The sequence below is a fragment of the Astatotilapia calliptera genome, chromosome 12 (assembly GCF_900246225.1).
Source record: "Astatotilapia calliptera chromosome 12, fAstCal1.2, whole genome shotgun sequence".
NCBI lineage: Eukaryota > Metazoa > Chordata > Actinopteri > Cichliformes > Cichlidae > Astatotilapia > Astatotilapia calliptera.
Genome location: NC_039313.1, coordinates 22,924,218 through 22,944,792, shown reverse-complemented (window position 1 = coordinate 22,944,792; position 20,575 = coordinate 22,924,218). Strand labels below are relative to the sequence as shown.

General features: G+C 42.5%; 1 protein-coding gene across 3 annotated transcripts; it reads left to right on the top strand.

The window, feature by feature from the left end:
- The first annotated feature begins 565 nt into the window (after window positions 1–565).
- acsl2 (acyl-CoA synthetase long chain family member 2) lies at window positions 566–20,571 on the top strand. 3 transcript variants are annotated; one of them, XM_026188732.1, is made up of 21 exons: window positions 566–645; window positions 12,295–12,358; window positions 12,987–13,225; window positions 13,319–13,433; window positions 13,590–13,654; window positions 13,760–13,861; window positions 14,386–14,485; window positions 15,843–16,021; window positions 16,130–16,162; window positions 16,354–16,405; window positions 16,563–16,636; window positions 16,938–17,015; window positions 17,105–17,239; window positions 17,918–18,052; window positions 18,610–18,778; window positions 18,865–18,953; window positions 19,036–19,152; window positions 19,223–19,366; window positions 19,455–19,556; window positions 19,641–19,712; window positions 19,798–20,571. In XM_026188732.1, the coding sequence occupies exons 3-21, from the start codon at window positions 12,989–12,991 to the stop codon at window positions 19,936–19,938; spliced, it is 2,139 nt and encodes a 712-aa protein (XP_026044517.1). In that variant the 5' UTR covers window positions 566–645; window positions 12,295–12,358; window positions 12,987–12,988; the 3' UTR covers window positions 19,939–20,571. The 3 variants fall into 3 exon arrangements, with proteins under 3 accessions (XP_026044517.1, XP_026044516.1, XP_026044518.1); XM_026188731.1 differs by lacking the exon at window positions 12,295–12,358; XM_026188733.1 differs by lacking the exon at window positions 566–645 and having other exon boundaries at window positions 12,283–12,358.
- Window positions 20,572–20,575: the final 4 nt, after the last annotated feature.

Genomic DNA, 20,575 nt, shown 5'->3' with positions numbered 1-20,575 from the left:
TATATATATATATATATATATATATATATATGTATATATATATATATATATATATATATATATATGTATATATATATATATGTATATATATATACATATATATATATATATATATATATATATATATACATATATATATATATATATATATATATATATATATATATATATATATATCAATTAGTTGATTAGTTGATTCACTTTATTTATATATATATATATATATATATATATATATATATATATATATATATATATATATATATATGTATATATATATATATATATATATATATATATATTGAAATAACAATTATTTGTTATTTATTTAATTATACATATAATGTGTTTTTCATATTATAACGTCTTTTCCCCCAGTGTTTCTCATCCTCTCTTAGAATAGAATAGAATAGAATAGAATAGAATAGACTAGCCCTTATTATCATTGTACATGTACAACTGTTTTCCTTTCAAGTCAGTGTGTTTGTATACAGTGTTTGAGCGCAGTCCTTTATTTTGAAGATTTGGACCGGAAACACAGGTTAATTGCGTTTAGCTGGACTGGTGGGCAAATTTCTGTGGACCTGAGGCAGGATTAAGTGAGGCTCTCAGTCAACGACCGTTTGGAAACCTGCGTTCACTCTGGTAAGTCTCTGTCAGAGTCTCTTTCTTCGGTAGTTTGTATTCAGACGTCTCAGCTCGATAAAGAAGCACAAAGCTAAACTGAGCAGGCTTAGACTGTGAAAAAAGGAAAGAAACAAAGTTTGGCTGCAGCACGCCGAGTTCCCATGCTGCCGAGCTGATAGTTGCAGATTTTGGAGGAATGTGAACAGGAATCAACCTGTTAACTTGTGAAAAGTTTTACGCAAGCAAAGAAAGATTTCTTTGAAAGTGATTCGAGGCAGCAGGAAAAATGTGCATCTGGTAAAAACATTTTTCTTAAACTTTTGTGTACTCCGTTAAAAACAAGCAAAAATGAAACATTTATGTACGTAAATCAAGTTGCATTTAAATACTGAACACCTGTGTTTTTTTTGCATGGGTTAAATATTAATAACTGAATATAGCATATAAGCTGTGAGCTGATTGGGAGTTTGTTTGAATGTATTGTGGATGTGAGAACAAGATAATCTTCTCCCATAAAAATTCACCAGCAGTTTACTCTTAATGCATTCCCAACATAGTTCAGATACACAGGTTATGTGAAATGAAATGGTGACAAACCAGAAAAATGATAATAATCGATTGGCATGGCCTTTTGTCGACTGAAAATGAAACCAGGGCTGTTCTGAGTGATTCCTTCCACCCAGTAATGAAAAGCTTCTTCCAATCGGCGTGGTTTCTTTTTCATTCATAAGGGGGTCACTGAATGCTTTTGAGTACGCATGTGATTACAGTCACATGCTCTGACCTTTGCAAATCACTAGATCGCAACTGAAGTCAACACCCGTTGGACCCAGGTGTTGGTGTTCACCACCACTATTATCAAAACACCAGTTGAAGGAAAGTGTCCCTCAAGTACACTTTCAAATACTTAGAGAATCAGTGCCGAGGAGCATGGAGGTCCAACTCCTTAATAAGATGCTTTATGCTATTTTTCTTCTTTAATTTTCACTTTATAGCTTACTTAAAGCACCAAATATATTATTGATACTCACTTGACAGTTTTTGGGGTTGGTGCGGCGGTTAGCACTAACAAGGTCTTGGTTTCAAGTCAACCCTCAGTCTTGCTCCAAACAGTCCAGACAGGTGTATGTCAGCTTACTTGGTTACTAAGTCACCTGTATGCGTGAACGGTTTTCTGTCTCTGAATTAGCCTTGCAGTAGATTGACAGTCTCTCCAGGGTGTGTCCTGCCCCCTGCCCTGTGACAGCCAGGAAAGACTCCAGTCCCATCTGCAGCCCAGAATTGGATAAGTGGAAGATGTTGGCATGTTATGTTTTGTGTTTAAATTAATTAACATATTTCCAGCATGATGGTAAAACAAAAACTGAAACTAAATCAACACATCATTCAGTCATTAACATAAGATTTTAAAGTCGCACACGTGGAACCCTTTCTCATTTATTGGGGGAAACATGGCACTGTTTATCTGTGCGTTTCAGTGGTGGTAGGATAATGTTCTAAAGACGTGCATGTTCTTTTTTTTCCTGTACCATCAGTTAATGATTCCGGATGTTTTCAACATTGTATTCCCCAAATCCAGTCTTACTGCCACAACTGTGATTTTTTTTTTTTTTTAAATTTATTTATTTATTTATTTTATTTTATTTTATTTTTTTTTCCCCCCCTCACACTGAAAAATGTGAAGCTCCTCTAAGGAATATAAAAATAGTTTTTATAATTTTTCATCAATGGACTCAATGATCAGCACAACCTGAAAGCGACGTCCTGGTATATTAAGAGTGCTGTGATTTCCACAAAGCAAACATTATATCACATTTTACATCTGTTTACTATCAGAAGCCTATCCCAGCAGCACCCACTGGGTAAGAGGCAGGAAAGGTCATCTGCCTGTCAGAGAAACCTCTCAAATGCAATCGCATGAAAAAAAAAAAATGACGCGCTTGCTAACTTTAGAGTCTAGATTGAAGTGGAACTCGCAGAAGGAAAAGTCAATTGTCGTTGAAGACACTGCTGTAATCAAGCACAGGTCACCTGTCAGAGATGAGGAAGCCTGAATGAGTCAGCAGGAAGTGCCATATTCTTTAGAACAAGAGCACTCAATAAAGACGCTGCTTACATTTGCATAAATCAATTTAGTACAGACACTTTTATTTTTTAAGTAGTTTCTTCGTCCTTGCATTCTGCATGCCACTTTACATGAACCTTTTTGCTTTATTTTATCTACATGATCTGTATTAAAAGGCCAGTGTTGGGGATAACGTGTATATATGTAGAGGGTTTGTTTTGCTGCTAAACTTGCCCAAACTTTACAGGCTATATGTGGAAAATGTAAGTGAGGTACAGAGAAAAGGGGGCTGCTGTGAATTTTGTCTGTGGTCCAAGTTGAGGATAATTACAGTTGGAGTGAGTTTCAGCCCTAATTGTAGGTTTTCTGCCATTTTTGTTGTGTAAAATCACAGCCGCTGTTCATTTCCACACGTTACATCTGCTTTTGTTTTAAATCATACTTCTAATACTTGCGTGTTGAGATATTCGGAGGCAACGTGTTTGGAGTTGTCCATATGGCCTCCTGCCATCTGTTTTGTGTGTATTTGACAGTTACAGTGTTGAATGTGTCACCTGACGTTTGTAGTCAACCATTAAGAATGAACAAATACACCGGCTCAGTCAGACGTGAGCTTTGACAGCATGTTGACGTTTGAACCTGGCGCTGCTTAGTTACCTGAAACCAGAAACGTCTGCAAAAGAATGCACAACTGTAGCTTTGTTTTCGAGAATCTCCGCTTGGGTTTAAGTGAATTCGAGACCCTGGGAGACTCCTGACCGCCTTGAGGAAAGTGGTGTTTTCTGCATCCCGGATGTGTGGTCTTTCTCGCTTCCTGCTACAAGAGAAACGTCATTGGGATCGAGCGTGCATGTGTCTGTGTTCTTCACGCTTTGTTTAGGAATCACAGCCAGAAAACACCCGTGCGTTTCATTCTTTCCCCCCCCCCCCACCCCACGCTTGCCTCACGTGTCCATCTTGCAGTCCTCTCTCTTCGGGTCCCCTCCAACCAGAACTCTCTCCTCCCTGGGCACATGGAGCGTGTGCAGACTACACCGGTCTTCTGGTGCTGGCACAAAATGCTGTGGCCTGTCTCCCAGCTATAAAAACCTTCCCCCTCTTGCTTTGTGCCACCTCCTGTAGTTTTCTGGGTCAGGGGGGAGCATTCCCCAGCATTGCTCCCGTCACCACAGAAAAGTTCTTAAAGCTACTATACAGAGCTCTTTTTATATTCTGTGTGATGCACAGAGCCAAATCGTTATCCGATGTTTCATGTGACAACACGAATGAGGAAAGGAGACGGCAGCTTAAGCATCTCAAGCATTTCTGCCTGCTTGTCTAATGCAGAGGAAACTGTGCATGTGTGTTAAATAAGTCTTTGGCTGCTCTATAAAATCATTTACAGCCACCACAACCGATCTGAACAGCAGCAAATTCAATTCCACTCTTTCAAGCTCTTTGTTTATACTTGCGAGCTTTACTTAACTGTGCCGGTGATGTTGCCAAAATACATTCATGAATCCCGACAGCTTACGGCTGCTTCCTACAACACTGAAAGCATATTAAAAGCTTGTGATAAAGCCAGGTTTTGCAGTAGTTCACCTGAACTCTAAAAACCACTCTTCCATACGCTTACATTTCCGCCCTTTTGCCAAGAGTAAGACTTTTACTGTTGTTAACAAATAAATTGTACAGATAAAAGTTTTGCTGGGATTTTGTGGGGATGGTGCAGTGGAGGGACGGCACAGCAAGAAGATCCTGGGTCTGAAATTAGTCTGTCACCTTTCTCTGCGGACTTTCTGTGTTCTTCCTGTGTCAGCTTTAATGATGGATGATTACTTAGTTTTTTCCCACAGCCCACAATGTATGGCGTTAGGTTAACTGGTGATTATAAACTGGCTGTAGGTGTGAATCTGGGTGTCAATGTGTGTTAGTGGTGTGAGCAACCTGTCCAGGCTCTCCTGCGCAACATTGAATTGGATAAACAGAAGAAAATAGATGCATGTTATTTGGTTTTCTTGGTAAAACATGGACTTTGATTATTCAATTTTTATTTTATTTTTTTTTAAACTTGTGATCCTCTTTATTACTTTTATTTCATCCCAGGACCCACATGTGTTACTGGAGTCAAAATTTATGCACAAATTTGACTTGCAAAGAAAGCACACCAGGAAATGCATCTACAAAAAAACTCCTGGAGGAAAAACGACACAATTTTCATCACAGAAGTTTAATTGAGGCTCAGTTGTGTTTGAGAGCATCTTGCTGAAGTCAGTGGGAAGCTCTTCCAGTTTCACTGTGTTCAGGGAAAAGCTTTTGGTCTTACATCACGTTGCTTCAAGCCCGATCGCCTCTCTGCAAGTTGTTTCTTTGTTGCTGCTGATTTAGAGACTCCAGTAGGGTGTCATCTGGAAACCTAATGTTACAGCTGCAGTGCAGCATAAAACACACTGCCCCGGAGAGTGCTGGTGCTCATTCTAGACCTGCAGTCGTGGCTGCATAGTCCAGATGTTTGTCTGGCCCAGCTCCGCAGTCAGGTGCTGTAGGATGTTGGAGGGCTGAGCTATATTAGGTGATAGCAGCAACAATGAAATGTTTTCAGACTGTGCAGGGCACGCTGCGCTGTCCCACGGCTCATGCAGACTTGGGTCCTATTGCAGTGTTCAGCCTCTGAAAATGTTACAAGTCAGTACAGGGTCTATTCTTCTTCTCTTCTTATCCTCTGATCTCAGCAGTGACATGAATCTTTAGCAGTGTCTGCTGTGGCTCCTAGATCTTTCAAGCTTACAATAATTCATAACCCCACCATGCCGTTTTAAATTTTTTATTTTTTTTTTTACCACCTGCCCGGGAACATTTTCCCATGACACCCCATTAGTTTGATGGCAGTTGAAATGTTTGACGGTTATAAAGGAACATTGACGAGGTTGTAATTATTGACTACATGCCAGATTTGACTCAAAACCGGTTTTTGGTTGTTTTTTTGGGGGGGTTATGTCTGTAATTTCAACATGCTGCGTTCCACTCATGTGTTTGTCATACTTCTGTTAGTGAATAGCTCTTGGTTATGTCTCCACTTGTGAGCGAGAGTAAACATGCACGGACATGGCGACATGCCTGTCGTCTCCACTTGAACCTTTTTTTTTTGTGTGTGTTGCATTTTGGCATATACTCCACATACGGATGCCTTTACTTACACCAAATATAGTTTCGATCCGCTGTTACTGTTCAAACATCACAGCACTTACTGTATGAACTGTGTGCACGTCTGTCACGAGTGCCCTGCTGCGATAGCAGCTCTCCGAATGACAATGTAGCCAAAAGCGCACTCTCCCTGCAGGAACTGGCACAGAATGAAGGTGCGTTTGTTTTCCTTCAGTATATTTTCACATGTGTTTGCCATTCCTTTTGTCTCCTGTCTTCTTGGGAGTAAGAGCTGGAAGCACAATGGTTCTTGTCTGGGACTTGACAATAGCCATAATGAATGGGAGTGAGAGAGAAGGGAGGGCCAGGGAGAGAGAAAGACAGAAAGGGGCCACAGGAAGCTCTCTTCACACCACACTGTCATTTTTTTCTTTTTTTTTGATGTCACGTTTCATAAAGCCCTTTGTTTTCAATTTATTTACCTAGTGAAAGGACTCGAGGGGCTCACCAGCTGCTCTGTGACTTCAGCAGGTGTAAAGAGGGAAGTGAACAGCTTTAGTTCACATAAATTGATGCTTAAAGCAGATTAGAAATCCTCCTGAGGACGAGTGTGGCATTGCTTTGCCCGTGCAGGCTAGGGAAGCGGCGCAGCATCAGCTCCGGTTAAACAGGAGGGAAGGGGAAGCTACCCTCTCCAATTGGGCACTGGGGGAGAAAATGGGTGAGAGGTTGAGGAGCGTTCAGGGAGGGGGGAGCAAATGTGGGAAAGGGGAGGTTTATTCAGAGAGGTGAATTCCTTGTGCGGTAGAAGATGAAGTGGTTTGCTTGAGGGGATGAAATTAGCAGTTTCAGGGAGAAGTCTGGTCTTGCACTTTGGTGTGTGTGTGTGTGTGTGTGTGTGTGTGTGTGTGTGTGTGTGTGTCATTTTCCCCTCCCCGTGTCTCCCTGATTCATTCAGTTCTGATATGAACAATGAAGTCTTTGGCAGAGAACCATTAGGGGTGGACCCAGCCGGTCCTCCCTCCTCACCCCATCTCGCCACCAGCCCCCGTTGCTACTGTACACACCCTGAGTCTCTCTTTCTCTCTGGCGAATGAAAGGGTGGCAGAACATGACTGAGAGTAACCTCGGTGCCTGTTTCTTTTAAGCCAATCGTTATTACTTCCTGGTGTCTCTCTACCCCCCCCCCCCCCACCACTCTCTCTCCTGTATAGACCCAGAGTCTTTTCTTCTCTTCTCTCTCTCAGCTGTGCCAAACCTGTGGTCCGCTGTGGCTGGGCCTTTTAAACCGGGCTCTTCAGGCTGGATTATTGTGTTTCAGAAGTGGAATGATATATTTTTTTCTTTCTTTCGTATTTTCTTTTTTCTTTAGTACGTGGATAAACAGGGTGTAGGGGGACAGATATGTAAACATCCACTAGAGTTGTCAGGATACTAGACTTGATACTCACACCCAGGAAAAAAACTCGATTTATTCAATTAATTTTTCCCTAAATAAATATTCAATATTAAGTATAAAGGTTAAGTGTAGAGATTTTATCCATTTTTAAAATTACTTAGATAATTTCATTACAAATTGTGAAGGTAATAAATACACACACACACACACACACACCTACACACACACACACCTACACACACACACCTACACACACACACCTACACACACACACCTACACACACACACACACCTACACACACACACACCTACACACACACACACCTACACACACACACACACACCTAAGTAACTGAATTATTGTAGAAGAAGAGCATTACGGAAAACTAATATGAGGAGTATAAATGATCTTTGGATAAAGTGTAATATTAGTTATGCTAAAACAAAGATATTGTGAAGCGGACTGAACCGATCACTGCCTGCGTTTTAAAATGACGTCACAGCTACCACAAAATATGAAACACATTTTACTAAATTATTGTAAAGGTAGTTTAAAGTTAAAATTTATCATCTTGTCCACATTTGCCTGCAGCCTCCAGAGATGGGCAGTAACGCGTTACTGTAATCTGATTACTCTTTTAAAGTAACGAGTAAAGTAAGGGATTACTATCGCAAAAACGGTAATTAGATTACTGTTACTTTCCTGTAGGAATGCTGCGTTACTAAAATCGTGATTTTATTTTTTTTGATTTTTTGATTTTTTTGTGAGAATGTCTCATGACAGTGACGTAAGCGAGTGCGACATTCGTGACAAAAGGTGTGTGTGTGTGTGTGTGTGTGTGTGTGTGTGTGTGTGCAGATCAACAATGGATTATATATCGAGTGGGGAGAGAGAATGACCGTGCAGCATTTAAAGCGTGGAAGTACTGACCTTACTTTGAGTTTGATTCCATAAAAAGTGACAAAAACATTAGTGTCCGTTGTGCGTGGGAAGAAACCTTCTTTTTACAGTGGGAAACCCCCCCCCCCCCCCCCCCCCCCCCCCCAACAAGCACCGAGTGCGCAAAGAGGTAATGGGAAATTCACGGAGAAACTCACGGATTCTTCCACTGACCGCTACGGCACACCTGCACCAGGGCAAACCTCCACCTACCGTACTCCTGCTTTACAGGTGAAAATAGAGCAACAGGACCGCTAGTCTTTGACTTTATTTATTTTCTGCTGTGTTTTACTTGCATCTATTTGAAAGACTAAGTGTAAACACAAAAAATATTTTATTTTATGTGCTGGAATGTGCAGAAAATAGGTTTAAATGTTAAGCTAATTTCTTCAAGTCAGAGAATGGTTCATATAAATTAATTTTTACTTGATGCATAAAGTTAAAAGATTAAAACTGATAAAACAAGTTTAAAAAAAAGACTTTTCCATTTGATTACATTTTGTATGATGGATTATGCAGAAAAAGTAGAATTGGGCTGAAAGATCTATCGCTTTATCACCTCTTCAGGTTGTAAATTGTTTTTAAAAAGTAAGTAATTAATTACTTTTGAAAATAAGTAATCAGTAAAGTAACGGGATTACTGTTGGGGGGGAAGTAATTAGTTACTGATTACTTTTTCAAGTAACTTGACCAACACTGGCAGCCTCTCTTGTACAGCGTTCCCACTGCATCCCTTTACCATGTCTTCTGTCTGATTCGGCTGCTCTGCTCTGGATTTCGCTCTGTATTTGCTCGGATTAGTTCTCCACACTGGACTCTGTTTGGTTCAGCTACCCTTCCCCCGCTGCTCTGCACAGCCAGAAACCCACCTGGTTGTCCATTTGTCCGTAATCTGCTCTGCTCAGTATTCAATCTGCAATTTGTTCAGCCTGCAACAATGATTCATATTTATCTAACTGCAGACTGCTAGCTGCTACGTTAATGATAACAGGTGGCTAATGGTAATTTCTAGTCATTTCTGATAGCGAAACAGCTAATGTTAACATTGTTGAAACAGTAGCTTTACCAACCTCTGAAATTCCTCCTAAAATGTTGTTCAGTGTTGCAAACCTGAACTGCTTCAGCGGTTAGTGAGAGGAGCTGTGTCTCTCGGTCTGACTGCACATGTGCTGTGAAGTTGTTTTAGCCACGGAGGGCAAAGTCGGCACTGTTTACATTGGTACTGTTGCAAATGAGAAGGATGCATCTGCAGTTAAATAACTTGTAGGTAAATGAATGTATTCATTCCTTGTACTGCATTCTTCTCATATAAAGCATAGGGACGCAGAGCTAGATCTGGCTTTTGTTTTTACTAGAGGTGGGAATCCCTAAACACCCCATGATATGATACTGTCTCAAAATGGACGATAAGATATTGTTGAAATTTTAAAGATTTTGCTATATGCATTGCAATAACATAAACCTAGCACAAAAATTAAGGAAATTTGTGTTTTCGTAATTTCTTTGTTGTAACCATGCTCCTTTACAATAAATCCTATACCCTTGGAAAGCCTGTTTATTTCCCTGAAATGGTGCCACGTTTGTAAGGAAAATGTGTTTGGGGGTTGAGCAGCAGAGTTGACTATGTGGTTTGCGCCCATGAAAATTTGCTAAATCTTCTTTGCCAAACTGCTTATTGTCCTATTCAGGCTTGTTTGATGCCTTCTTATTTGATTGGATGATGAAAGTCTGAAGAGCATGTAGAAGACTCATACACACTCAGAATAACCTGGCACCACCACCTCATGCTGGTCACCAGCTTGGTCACATACTCATGTGGGACAGCATCCTATTCTTAAACCAGTGTTTGTCACAAGTTAGCCAGTGTGATTGTGTTGGTCAGTCTGGCACGAACAGCGGACCCACGCTGATCCCAAATGTGTTCAGTGGGGTTGAGATCAGGACTGCAGGCAGCCCTTCCAAATTCTGGAGGTAGTCTCTGATAAACCATCTTAGAAGATGTCGTTATCATCTTGTCAGGTTGGACAAAGAGTGTGGAGATATGGGAATGCCACTAGTTGCAGAATCTCATCCTCATTTCTCTGCATTGAGATTGCCTCCAATGATGATAAGCCTTGCTTAGTTTTTTTTTCCAAGTGAGGCAGATGCCACCCCACACCATCACACTGCCTCCACCAAAAGCTGTTACGGTATCGGTGCAGCAATCGGAATAGTGTTCTCTGTGTCATATCCGCACTTTGGACCTATGATCCGTATGGCATAGGCAGAATCTGGACTCATCACTGAACAGAACGTTCCTCCACATGTTGCCGTCACCAGCGCAAACTGGCCTGATGGTGAGGGGCTGTCATGGCAGGCCTTCTGGCAGCCCTATGAGACCAGAGATTGTCTGTGTGCAGTTTGTTCCAGATTGTGTGGGTAGTGAGCCGTCGGCCATATTGTCCTGCAAACCTCGACTGCAAATCTGTAGAAGACTGCCCTCAGTTCCTAAGTGCTGACAGGGTGAGAAAACGCTCTTGTTGTGTCATCTTCTCTTAGGACGCCCACTTCCTAGCCTGAATCTGACATCCCTTATATGGAACTTGGCCTTCAATTTGGAGATGGTGCTAGGGCTCACGCCAAATAATGCAGTTTAAGATATAAAAAGGAACTGTGTTTAGAAAACATTGTAACTTTTATAAATCCCCCATAAAACTAACCACACATATGAGCACTATTTAGGGATTGGACTCATGTGCTATTTCCCGTTTAGTGAATCTGGCCCCAAAACTGGTCGTGAGCGTACAACAACTTCAAGCTCTAGACAACTATTTATCCACCACGAGTTGCAATCAATCACAAATGTGATGAATTTCAGTACAGTCCCCAGGTAGCCACTGAGGTTTTTGTAGATGTTGGAGGCTGCTGTCCTATTTTTACTTGTCACTCAGCTATTAGTTTGCTCTGAATTACGAGATGGTGTTCTCGAGCTAAGTGCGTCCAGTGTGCATCAGATTGGCCCACAGACTTGTAGTAGTCTGAGTATTTTATAAAATATCGATACAATATTGCCTCGCAAAATATTGCAATACTATGCAATATTGATGGGGTATTTTTCTACCTCTAGTTTGAACAGATAAACGGATAAAGTTCAAAGTCCAGGTCAATACAGAAAATTCCTGTTATTGCATCTACATTCGCAAAAATTAGTCAGCATAGATAAAGATGTGCTTACAGTTCTCCATCACACCAAGAGCTTCAGAAGCATGACTAGTCTCACATGCAACTGGCACGTCTTGTCAGTGCACCACCTGAAGATTTTTCCACTTTTGCTGGGCTGTAATTGCACCACAAATGAGCTGTATAAATTCAGAGTGCAGCAGGCTTTTAAAGAGGGCCATTTTTGAATTCATCTGCAGTGCTGCTGCACATCGCCATCATCACACTGATCATTCTTGATGATGTGACCCAAATCTCTTATTAAATCCAGCACGCTGTTTGCCAAATGGAGTGAAGGGAAAATGTTTGCCTCTTTCTTGGTTAAAGTGATTTTGAAAGCCCTGAAAAGTCTACGGGGACACGTGGAGTTTAGCACAAAGTGCCACCCGACCATGAACTGAGCCTCCAACCACGTTGGTTTTACAATCATAAGAATGTATTTAGAATTAAAGCATTAAAGTAAATAAAAGGGAATAATAAGGAAGGAAGGAAACTGACCTCAGGGTGTTCAAGGACAAAAACAATAAAACAAACCCCCCCCACTCTTGATAGAAAGCAAGAAATACCCCACTAAGCTCTAAGTTGGAATGAAAGTACAACACCTAAGCTCCCTGGCTGGCCACAAAACAGGAGAAAATGTGCATAAATTGCAGAAAGCCCTTAAAAAGCTTCCACTAACATGCAAAGACACAAAGGCCCCACGAGTTTGCCTCTTTCAGCTCCCAAGATCACTGTAGTGCTGTGTTTTTTGGTGTTTTTTTTGTGCTTAATCCAGCAACCACACATCTCAGGGCTCACCAGCCAAACAGCATGGAGGTCTTGCTGCTGGAGCGACATGTGTAGTTTCACAAATGAGCAGAATAGAATAGAATAGAATAGAATAGCCTTTTATTGTCATTTCACATGTAAAACGAAATCGTGGATGATCAGCGTGTTGTTCAGGTGTGGAAGACCTGGAGCAGAGGGTGAGGGAGAGAGCAGCTCTCGTTCTGGAAGAGGCCAAAAGGTCAGTGAACATGGCGGCGATCATGACTATTATCTTTTTTTCGTTTTCTTTTTTTAGAGGTGAATTCAGTCTCATACTGCACTGTAAAAAAGAGCACACTCTGAGCAGACACTGGAAGCCAGGTAATCTTTGGAGCCATAAATCAAACAAATTGGGGAAAAAATCTGGTCTGTGAGGAAGAAAATGAGGTGCTAACTTTGGCCTTGGGATTTTTAAATTCCTTTTTTTTTTTTTTTTTTTTTTAAATTGTTTTTGCAGCTTTATGTAAACAGATTAATCATTAGTAAAAAAAATAATCCCCAGCTCCCAAACAAGGTAGACATTTCTTTTAGTGCTAAACTTCACCGCAACACAGATTAATAAATAAATAAATATATAAATAAAAGTCGTGCAAAGACAACAAAGCTCTGCATCAAATTTATCAGATACACATCAAGTTTAAAAAGAGAAAAAAAGAAGCAGAATGCACACAGAAAACAATAAAAAAAACCCTTCAGTGTTAGTCTGCTACTCTATATGCTTGTTGTTGTTTTAAAGTAGCAGCAGAGTTAACATCTGTCCCTATGCACCATGTAATTTTCTTCCTTTTGACTGCTTATTTTCCCTTTTCTACATCCTGTCTCCTCAGCTATGCATTTCCCGGAGTGGCTGCGGTCGCTTCGCTCCAGCACAGGACTTAAAGGCTCCGAATCGGAGGACTTGTGGAGTCTTCTGCCGTCTCTGCCTCTCTCCTCCTCCTTCTCCCTGTTGCCCTCCTCTGTGCTCGGTTTAGGAGCCTTGGCCTCCATCACAGCGTACTGGCTGGTGACCCGTCCTCGACCCATGCGCCCTCCCTGCGATCTTAAAGCCCAGTCTGTGGCCGTTAACGTGAGTGAGGGACGGCTGTTGCTGGCTTAGGCGTGTGTTAGCGTGCTCTGCATTGCTGCAGGGCTGTCGGTGACAGGGTGGTGTTTATTGCAGGGAGATCCCAGCTGCAGGCGATCGGCGATCCTCAAAGATGACACTCTGCTGGAGTTTTACTATGACGACACCAGGACAGCCTATGACATGTTCCAGAGGGGCCTGATGATCTCAGGTGATGCGCACATTCACACACACTTCATTAAACACTCTCCTCTTGATGGAGAAGTCGGTATGGAACCGGACAGAGTAGAGGAAAACTGGAAAGTGGATTGATAGCAGAACTATCAGCAGACTTTCTGAGCTGACAGAGCGGTGTTGTGTCCTTCAGGAAGTGGCCCGTGTCTTGGCTTCAGGAAGCCGGGTCAGCCCTACGAGTGGATCTCCTACGCTGAGGTCTGGCATATCGTTACTTCTGTGATTCCTCCCAGTTATCTCAGCACTTCCATGTAATGTGTTTGATCTTTACTGTTTGTTCACTGAGAGCCTCTAATCCTTCAGGTGGCTGAGCAGGCGCAGGTGCTCGGCTCTGGCCTGTTGGCTAAAGGTTGCCAGCCAAATCCGGAGCAGTTTGTTGGGATCTATGCACAAAACAGGCCAGAGGTATGGACCTCCCACTGCTCTGTGGTGTGACAGCTCATCCCACTCTAGTTTGGCTGCCTTTGATCTTAAAAATTTATTAAATAACTCTCATCTCAGCGGAGGTTTTGTGGATGATGATGATTCTACCCTCGGAGCTCAGCATGCCCTTTTAAACACATTTTGAAAATTGAATTTATGATTTCCTTTTTCTTCTTTTTTTATCCATCTATTGTGAAATTGTGTTTGGCTTTATTTATATTGCCAGCACAGTGCTAGTGGTGAATGTGCGTCTCCAGGGCAGCTAATATTGAAGAGTGTCTCATTTTATTTTAATACACTTGTCGGACTGGGCAATTATTGCCGTAGTAAAAGACAATTTTCTGCTCTATTAGAGCCCCTAACCCTCTCATTTGACCGATCTACACCTTGAGTGTTGTTTATGTTGTATATGGGTTTATAAATATGAAACGCACCAGTCCCCAAGTCATTCCCAGGTAATGACTTCAGTGTAACAGTGCTGCTTTGTCTCCCTCTGCTGGTTAAAGTGGATCATCTCAGAGCTGGCCTGCTACACCTACTCCATGGCAGTGGTGCCTCTCTATGACACACTGGGACTGGAGGCGATGGTGCATATCCTCAACCTTGGTGAGAAAAGCTTCACATTAAAATACGAAAATGAAAACGTTTCACATGGTGTCAAAGGTGAAGCCTTCATCACATCAGACATACAAACTGCATATGGATATTTTGCCCTTTGAATAAAGAAAATATTGGAGAAGGAAGAAGATCATCGTGTACAGAATATGCTATAAATATCAGAAGTACTACAGGCATAAAAATACCCTTTACTAATAAAAGTCCTGCATTAATCATTGTCACTGTTATTACTGAAAAACTGCATAATTCTACCTCTTATAGGCTTTTAACTAGATTTGAACTCTCAAAGAAGAACTTCCCGAACATTTACAAAATGCTGACACAGTAGATCCTGTTGTTTCGCTTTTTTTTTCCCCCCCTCCTATGTAAATAACTAATAACCAACTAATAACTAAATTAAGCATTTCTATCTAAATGCATAGAAAATATTTCTTCCAGCAGAAGACTGGTACACTGTGGTCACTACAATACTAAGTCTGTGGGTGGATCGTAAAATTCTGAACCTACAACCTAAATGTAGCAGCAGAAACTGAGACTCTTCAGATTAGGCAGTGTTTTTTTTCTGATCTTATTTATCAAAGTTTGGTGAGCTCATGGAAACTGCAGCCCTAGTTTTCCTGCTATTGGCTGACAGGAGTAAAATGCAGTGTGGCCTGTTTTAAAGTGGGCTGTGTGAACGTGCAGCACAGCGTGTTCAGAGCATCTCTTCTACATACGTCGGTTGAAATAGGTGGTTATCGGAGTTGCTCCTGGTTTCCTGTCGGCTCAAAGCAGTCTTGCCTCTCACATCAACATTTTCACCCAGAGAACCACTGCTCGCTGGATATTTTCCACTTTTCCAGACCATTTTCTGTAAACCTTAGAGATGTTTTTGTGGGAAAACTCCAGCAGATCAACACTCAGACCAGCCCATCTGGCACCAGCATCCATGCTGCAAAGTCCTTAATGTCTACGTGGCTACAAACACTGAGCTGCTGCCATAGATGCTTGTGTAAATGAGCAGGTGTACCTTATAAAGTGGCTGAGTGTGTATAAAGATTAAACAAAGCTAGGCTACACCTGATCACTTGAAGTAAAAGTAAACCCGCCTGCTCAGTTTTAGCTGTTCCTGAGCAGCAGTATATGCGTGCGAGTTCAAAGAGGTTTGATTTGTTCTGACAGGAGAAATATTTGAATGTGAAAAATGCGATCATCCTGGCTTCATTAGTTCAAAGTGAGACTGTGTTCGGTAGTCCTTTTGAGACGGGCAGAAGAGCCGAGTGGAAAAACCCCACAGATTTCACACTTTGATGAGAACATTTCTTCACAAACTTTCTGTGTAAGTGTGTGCTCGGTGCTTTTTTAGCGGAGATCTCTGTGGTGATCTGTGACCGGGAGGAGAAGGCGGCATCTCTGCTAGAGAACAAGGAGAACGGCACGACTCCGAAGCTGTCCTGCCTCGTTCTCTTTAACGACTTCAGCCAGGCCTTTGTGGAGAGGGCGAAGAGCTGTGAGGTGGAGGTTTTAAAGCTGGAGCAGCTCATGGTGAGTTGGGGTGGGGGGCGTAGCCATTTAAATGTAGCCCCTTTTAATCGACTCATCGTTGCTGATGTGCAAATTGATACGAGCAACTCCTCTTTGTCCACATCTTAGGACATCGGTAGGAGGAACCTCAAAGATCCTGTGGTGAGTTTGTCATCTCTCAGAGCTGCTCACGTAAAAGGCTGATCTCCCCCTTCCTAAACACTGGCATGACAGCTCTGTCGTCGCTCCTGTCCAATAGGATATCATTAACACTCACTCATAAGCAGGGGCTTAAATTAAGAGCGGAGGAAGTCCGTTGTCATGTTCTCATATTTTATTGCTGCCCTCTGTAGCCGCCCCAGCCTCAGGATCTGGCCGTGGTTTGCTTCACCAGTGGAACCACAGGTACCGTCTGATCTCATAAGCCTCTCCGTAATTATCCTTCACTCACATCATTAGAGAAATGCCCTTCAGTGCCCACTAACAACCACTCTTTATGGCACCGCTGCAGTTTCCTTTGCTGCGCAGGGGCACTGCAATAATGTTTTGTTTATTTACCCAGGGAAGCCCAAGGGAGCCATGATCACCCACGGCAACATCGCCTCCAACACTTCCTCTGTCATTAAGATCCTGGAGGTCTGTCTACACTTCCACCTCGTTGTCTAATTGAGAACAGCCTCACAGCTACCGTTGCTTCCCATTTGCTTGTGTCTGCATGTCTCCAAACTGTCCCCCTCCCCGCTGTGTCTAATGGTATGATTAATTGGGTGTTTGATTGCTCCTGTCGCTGCGAGGTACTTTAACTAATTGCCCCTGTATAAAGATTCTGCCATACAACATGTTTGATTGCCTGCGAGGCTTCGCCGTATGCCGCTGCCTCAACCTAATCTGTCCCCTGTGCTTTTTTTGCTCATTTCATTTCTCGTTTTTCTCTCAGGGCTCGTTTGAGATCCAGCAAGACGACGTGTCGATCTCTTACCTGCCGCTTGCCCACATGTTTGAGAGAATGATTCAGGTAGTTGATCCTCTTCTCACATGCTTTTCTGTCTTTCTTTCCTACTTTTTTTGTGTATGAACCCTAAATTAAATCCGTTTCTATTGCAGGTCTCTATGTTCTGCTACGGGGCCCGAGTAGGATTTTACCAGGGGGACATTTCTCTTCTTATGGATGACATTAAAACTCTGAAGCCTACCTTCTTTCCCGTCGTGCCTCGTTTACTCAATCGCATCTATGACAAGGTCAGCAAACGCATTACCCGCTCCTCATTTTCTTTTACAAGGTGCAAAGTGCAGCAGATCCACCCGTTAGTAAAAATCATGCACCAGTATAGCTCACTGGCATCAGCAGGCAGCCCGGGTGCCGTAAGGCCATTGCATGGGCCTGGGTTTAATCCGTCATGAGGCTATTTTCTGCCTGCCTTCCCACTGTCCTCTCTCCACTGTTGTATTGCAATAAAACTGAAAAGCAAAAAACCCCATAAAATAGACTGATTTAAATCTAGATTGATCTTCCTTTTAAGGTAACGTTCTCGTGCACGTCCTCCAGTGTGACTTGCTCTTTTTTAGATCGCGCCTTGGTGTGGTTAGAAGTCCCGTTAAACCCACAACACTTGCGTGCTCAGTGATGTCAGCACATACCTCAAATTTGCGCAGAGAATTCACCTCAGTTCTGTTTTATTTATATAGCACAATAGATGTCACGTCAAAGCCCTTTTTAGTTTAAGGCAAAGGCCCTACGACAGAAATACTAAGACTGAGCACTTTGCATATGTAACAAGGGGAAAACGCTCCGAACAGGACTTCTGCTGACTTATCTAAAAATAGCCAATCCAATATTTTTTACCTTGGATTAAGAAGGCGGCCATAATCCTGGGTGTGTTTCTGTTTTTTGTACATTCTTGCCAATTTTTTACATAGATCCTGGGTTCGGTGACCTCACCGTTTCGAAGAGCTCTGCTCAACTACGCTGTGAAAAGAAAGCAGGCGGAGCTCAGCAGCGGGGTTGTACGTAACAACAGCCTGTGGGACAAACTGGTGTTCAACAAGATCCAGGTCAGTGGCTGACAGTGTGGATCATATACTGTCTCAGCCTGTTGCTGCTGTTTACATTCATATGTAGGTTACTCATCCATATGCTTGGCTCTGCAGTGGCCTCCTCTGAAATCAGCCCACAGAACATCTTTTCTTCTCTAAACTTCACTATTAAGTGCCATATTTTCTGAAAATCCCTGACTTTGCAGTTGTCCTCGTCTGTGTTTTGTAGCACTTAACACGGTGGTACATGTAGACAAGCAGCCCTGCAAATAATCAACAAATTTGTATCCAAACTTTACAAGAGAGGCACAACTATTCCAGCAATCGGTGCCAAAATCACCCGGAGCATATTGGCCCTGTGGGAGTGTATTGGAGAAGCACGCGTGCAGGCAAACAAGGACTGAAAGATTTTGGCTTGGTGTGATCAATACAGATGGGAAAATATGACCAAGGTTGAATATGATTTAAAATGGGAATGAGCTCGCATCCACAATATGATTGTGTTTGAACTGCTTTGCATAAATGCTTCACCGTAGGAACTCTTATTTTTTTTTTTTTTTTTTTTTTTTTTTCAGGAGAGTTTAGGGGGTAATCTGAGGTTTGCATTGACCGCTTCGGCACCGATCTCCCCAGCAGTGCTGTCCTTCCTCAGAGCCACTCTGGGGTGTCTGATATTTGAGGGTTACGGACAGACTGAGTGCACAGCGGGCTGCACGTTCTCTATGCCAGGGGACTGTAGCACAGGTAGGAAACGCTCTTCTACTGTCAGGTGTTCAGGATGGATGCTGTTGTGGTTTCTCCTGTTAACAGCAGGGGTATGTTTGTGTCAGGTCATGTTGGTGCTCCTTTGCCCTGCGCCATGGTGAAGGTGGTGGACATCCCAGAGATGAATTACTATGCCAAGAACGGAGCGGGAGAGGTCAGCCACGCAAAGATATGAACACACTTTTACCTATCAGTGGATGCTGTGTGGTGACTTCTCAATGCTTTGTCCCGTTAAGATTTGTATTCGCGGCCCCAGCGTGTTCAGAGGCTACCTGAGGGATCCAGAGAAGACGGCTGAAGCCCTGGACAGAGACAGCTGGCTGCACAGCGGGGACGTGGGCCAGTGGCTTCCAGTAAGATTAGACACACTAACTAGCCTGTATGAGTCAAGTGAGTTTGTGTTACCACACTTGTTTTTGTCAGAATGGGACCCTGCGCATCATTGATAGAAAAAAGCACATCTTCAAGCTGGCACAAGGAGAATACATCGCTCCGGAGAAGATAGAAAACGTCTACATGCGTTGTGTCCCTGTACTCCAGGTGTTTGTGCATGGAGACAGTTTACAGGTACGGCACATTTTAGCTTTCTTATCCAAAGCGAAGTGTTCTCAGAGGCACGGTTCGATGTTTCATTTTGTCTTGCATTTCTTATCAGTCTTATTTAATAGGGATAGTTGTCCCTGACCCAGAGGTGTTTGTTGACTGGGCCAAGGATCGGGGATTTGTGGGGTCCTACGAGGAGCTGTGCCAAAATCCTGTAGGCCTAATTCTGGAATATAACTTTCATCTGATTAAAGTCCTCACAGCAGGATTAAATGGAAACTGGTTCTGTCTTCAACAGGATGTTAAGAAGGCAGTTTTAGAGGACATGAACGCCGTGGGGAGGGAAGCACGGCTGAATTCGTTTGAACAAGTGAGCAAACTCATCGAGGTTCAAACGCACAAGTTACAAAGTGGCTGAACTTAACTGATTTCGATGCTTCACCTTTCTGTCTCAGGTGAAGGACCTTTACCTGCATCCAGAGATGTTTAGTGTCGCCAACGGCCTTCTCACGCCCACCCTGAAAAGCAGGCGCGCAGACATCCGCAGACACTTTCAGGAACAGATTTCAAGCATGTACAGCAAGAAGGCATACTAACTCGACTCAGTAACTCGCAGACGCGACACCTGTGGGTCAGGGGTGTCCAACAAAAGAACAAAAACGGGACCTGGGAGTGAATATCCTGCAGTGCCTCATCTCAAACCCTACATTTCGTTATATCTGGAATATTATTTTGTTTTCCAGAAATTTGTCATCCACCTGTGACCACATCTCACTCTTAATTCCAAACAAGGAAATTAAGTGAGTGGATCCATATATGCCTTCCAGTCATTGTCACTAATGAGATTTTACATGGACATTATCATTGTTTAGTTGCATAGAGGAGAAGCACGGACGATATTAGGAAGAACTGATATTAACGCTGATCCTTTTATTTACACTGCACTGTTGCTTTCCCAAGCAAAGATTTTGAAAGGGACTCTTTATGTGCACTTATGGCATTGGTCCTCCTAGACGTTGCATTAACTGTAGGTTTGTATTTTATGGTTGTTGGGTCTTTGCATCACTGTCACATAAGCTTCTGATGAATATGTTTCATCTTAGTGACTACTTCAAACCACTGACTTCACCTCAAGTTAAACAATTAATATGAATGAGCGGTGAATGGGGGGGAAAAATGATTTGTAAACAGGAATTTACTAATGCCAGTAAATAAAGATTAGTAATTGACGTG

What these genes read in the sequence shown, in the direction of transcription:
- acsl2 (XM_026188731.1), top strand. Translation starts at nt 12,989, where the DNA reads ATGCATTTCCCGGAGTGGCTGCGGTCGCTTCGCTCCAGCACAGGACTT. An exon ending in CTGTCATTAAGATCCTGGAG is followed by an intron (nt 16,637 to 16,937) that starts GTCTGTCTACAC and finishes TTTTTCTCTCAG; the next exon opens with GGCTCGTTTGAGATCCAGCA. An exon ending in TCAATCGCATCTATGACAAG is followed by an intron (nt 17,240 to 17,917) that starts GTCAGCAAACGC and finishes TTTTTTACATAG; the next exon opens with ATCCTGGGTTCGGTGACCTC.